At 41.1% G+C, this 3,697-nt stretch overlaps 1 protein-coding gene across 2 annotated transcripts; it reads left to right on the top strand.

The window, feature by feature from the left end:
* Window positions 1-297: 297 nt before the first annotated feature.
* Window positions 298-1,298, top strand: LOC128132222 (caffeoyl-CoA O-methyltransferase). Of its 2 annotated transcripts, XM_052768525.1 has the most exons (3): window positions 298-461; window positions 590-828; window positions 910-1,298. In XM_052768525.1, exons 1-3 carry the CDS (start codon window positions 298-300, stop codon window positions 1,158-1,160), a joined length of 654 nt encoding a protein of 217 aa, XP_052624485.1. In that variant the 3' UTR covers window positions 1,161-1,298. The 2 variants fall into 2 exon arrangements, with proteins under 2 accessions (XP_052624485.1, XP_052624484.1); XM_052768524.1 differs by having other exon boundaries at window positions 590-1,298.
* The last annotated feature ends 2,399 nt before the right edge of the window (window positions 1,299-3,697 follow it).

Genomic DNA, 3,697 nt, shown 5'->3' with positions numbered 1-3,697 from the left:
GGCATATATTTTTATTATAAAAAAACTAGAATTAAACAAGTGAGTTTTACCAACTCGTGGTTTCCACTATGGTTGGCGAAGTCCACATCTGCAACGAAAACTCAAGTCTCACCAACCCCACCAACAAGGCCACAACCACAACCACAACCGCACCGGCACCATCCCTTCACCTTCCGATCCGATCCATGCCCACTCCCTATATATTCCCATACACCCAATCCTTCAATTTCAGATTCATTTCAATTTCAACCCACCATTAATCTCCATTTCACACTAACACACCACAGATTCCTCACAATGGCAACCACCGGAGAAACTCAACCTGCAAAACACCAAGAAGTTGGCCACAAAAGCCTCCTTCAAAGCGATGCACTTTACCAATACATTCTTGAAACCAGTGTTTACCCGAGAGAGCCAGAATCCATGAAAGAGCTTCGTGAGGTCACTGCTAAACACCCTTGGTAAGTCATAATTTGTGCATGCATTTCCTGATGTTATAACATATTATGAGTACGTAACAGGATTACCATAAAAACATTGTGGGTGCTTTCCGTTGTCTAATCTGTTTTACTTGTACTACTAAATGCAGGAATCTTATGACGACATCTGCTGATGAAGGACAGTTTTTGAACTTACTTCTTAAGCTCATAAATGCTAAGAACACGATGGAGATCGGTGTTTACACTGGTTATTCCCTTCTTTCTACCGCGCTTGCTCTACCAGAAGATGGAAAGATATTGGCTTTGGATATAAACCGTGAAAATTACGAAATTGGCCTTCCGATTATTGAGAAAGCAGGTGTTGCTCACAAGATTGACTTTAGAGAAGGTCCTGCTCTTCCTCTTCTTGACCAAATGGTAGAAGATGCAAAATTCCATGGATCATTCGATTTTATTTTTGTGGATGCAGATAAAGACAACTATCTTAATTACCACAAGAGGTTAATCGATCTTGTTAAAATTGGAGGTGTGATTGGTTATGATAACACCCTTTGGAATGGGTCTTTGGTGGCACCCGCAGATGCCCCACTTCGGAAGTATGTTAGATATTACAGAGACTTCGTGTTAGAGCTCAACAAAGCCCTTGCTGCTGATCCAAGAGTAGAGATATGTCAGCTTCCTGTGGGTGATGGAATCACTCTATGTCGCCGAATAAGCTAATAACATATAACGGATCAACCAAAATAAACTTGTAAATGATTCACATGTTTGATTGATTATTTCCTTTCTGTAATGCGACAATTTGCATTCATGTTTTGAATTGCGTAATCATAATGTTAATTTTATATTTATATATCATTTAACCTTGTTGACAAATATTTGAAGTTTAGAAATATGTCATCAAACACAATAGGAACTCTATTTCGGTAATTGTATCTTGAATTGGTTGGCCTTTAATCTTATTGAAAATATTAAAAAATAATCAAAAGATTTCATCGTATCATGGTATTTAGCGACAGATTTTTTTTTAAAAAAAAAAAGACGAATTTGGCGTTGGATACTTCGAAATTCAGTGACCAATAAAGCCGTGCTTCTTCCAATCAAGTTTACCACAAAATTTGAAACCCATCAAATGGCCACAAGCCCACAAATTTATCACTAGCTTGCGACAAATTTTTGCAACAGCCTAGCGACCAATGAAATGATTATGGAGGAATGTCTATTGTAGGTTATTAACCAGGACACTAACTGCTGCTTAAAGGGTCCGCCGCTAAAGGGTACTGTCGCTGCTAATGCCCGTCGCCGCTATTACCCTTCGCAATTTCCCTTTCTACCTCAACAAAACCTCGACTTTCTCCGTCCAAAGCCACATCATCGTCCACTACATCGATAATAAAGCTCATCATCGGCGACCCCAAAGGTATCACTGGCGACGTCACGTTAGCAGCACCGAAGCGCCATTTCCGGCGACATTAACAAGTGGCTGCGGTTTTTTTTTTTTTTTTTTTTTTTTTTAATCTCTTTTTCTTTTCATTTCCTCCTCTCGCCATTGAATACAATTGTTGGTGTTGAAGGAATTTGGAGTATTCTGCCGAAATTTGAGATCCCCACCATGGTAGAAATGTTATTGTCAATCCCCACCAGCATTTAACCGCCACCTATGTTCTCGCCGGAATCTACCTTCACGGCCACCACACCACAAGTTTTCGTTTTTCTATTTTTTTTACATATAATATGCTGATTTTGTGTATATAGAAGTGTATTTATATGTGGATGTGTATGTATATTTGTATTTTGGATGCATATGATGTATGTACATGTGATTATATATATTTGTATATGAATAAATGACATATCAGAATACAATCTCAGAAAACACTGTGCGGAAATCATATGTGAGTGTGTGTGATGCCATGCTACGCCGCCGACTCTTTCCCCTTGGGTGAAGAGGTACCTGAAACCGAAAACTGAAACCGTAAGCACATAGCTTAGTGAGTTCCCCCATCATACCACATACCATACAATATCATCAGTATCTTTCAACCAGTAATCATCATCGATATCTTTCAACCGGTAACTGGGGACTATTCCACCCCTTACCACTAGCATACAATAGCAAGATATAAGCACAGATTCAGACATATCCAGGTACTGACCTACCCCTTGGTCCTACGGACCACTATCAGGGAATCTATCTCTATCATGCAACGTATCATACAGATACAACAAATAACCAAACGCATACCAAACCAAGATAGATTATCACAAAGACAATTATTTTTTAAATACTCCTCAATGGTGGGCCGGCATTGTGGCCTTAGACCCACCCCTACAGGAAGGTAACTCACCTCGTATATGTTGAACTATGCGGGAATCTTCTAACTGCTGCCGCGGCTGCTCCGGAAGTCCTCCGGCTAAAATTCCCACAAAACACTTAGTCAGAACTGACATCTACCCTTAGGGTAAAATGACCATTTTACCCCTTGACCAAGTCAAAGTCAACTTCTAGTTGACCTGACTTGCCGATTTGACTCGTCAACTCGTTGAGTCCCTATCCTTTCATCAGACCTCATACCCGTCTCTACTCGTCGAGTTAGGCGACGACTCGACGAGTTTTCCTTCTAAATGAACATCGACTGAATCCACATCCGACTCGCCGAGTTGTATGAACAACTACTCGAGTTCATCATCGACTGATACTCATGTCCTGACTTGACTCGCCGAGTTGTATGAACAACTCGTCGAGTTACTCTTCATCCTATGAACACGTTCTGTCCTCGACTCGCTGAGTTGATGAACAACTCGCCGAGTTCCATGAAGATTGCCTTGGACTCGCCGAGTCCGTTCATGCACTCGCCGATTACCATGAATTCCCAGAATACTTTGCTTAGTCTAGAACATTGGGTCACTCCTCGGGACTCCCTAAAACCCTTCCACACTCAACTGGTCCTTACGACCTTCACTGATATGGGACCAAAACTCTTGGACTCGCCGAGTCTAACATATTCCTTACTAAGAACCTTGATTTCTGATGTACAACACTTAACCAAATGATAGATCCAGGCCCCTAAACTCGATCTAGCACGTAAAGTTACAAACTTCACGTGCATGCATGGGACATTAGAGCTTAAAAGGCTCTAGAATGGTTCTTTTGTTTCATGGGGCCTTCCTTGGTGCAAAAAGCAACCTAGATCTGACTTGTGGCTCATAAAATGACATACTACAGAAGCCCAAAACCCCAACCGTGTTTGCAAACA

This window comes from Lactuca sativa, chromosome 2, assembly GCF_002870075.4.
Source record: "Lactuca sativa cultivar Salinas chromosome 2, Lsat_Salinas_v11, whole genome shotgun sequence".
Lineage (NCBI taxonomy): Eukaryota > Viridiplantae > Streptophyta > Magnoliopsida > Asterales > Asteraceae > Lactuca > Lactuca sativa.
The sequence above is the reverse complement of the archived record's forward strand: the minus strand, read 5'-3'. Positions and strand labels throughout refer to the sequence as shown.

Excerpts from the sequence above, each read along its gene's own strand:
- LOC128132222 (XM_052768524.1), top strand. The coding sequence starts at position 298 with ATGGCAACCACCGGAGAAACTCAACCTGCAAAACACCAAGAAGTTGGC. Across the intron at positions 462-589 it reads GTCACTGCTAAACACCCTTG|GAATCTTATGACGACATCTG; the intron begins GTAAGTCATAAT and ends TACTAAATGCAG.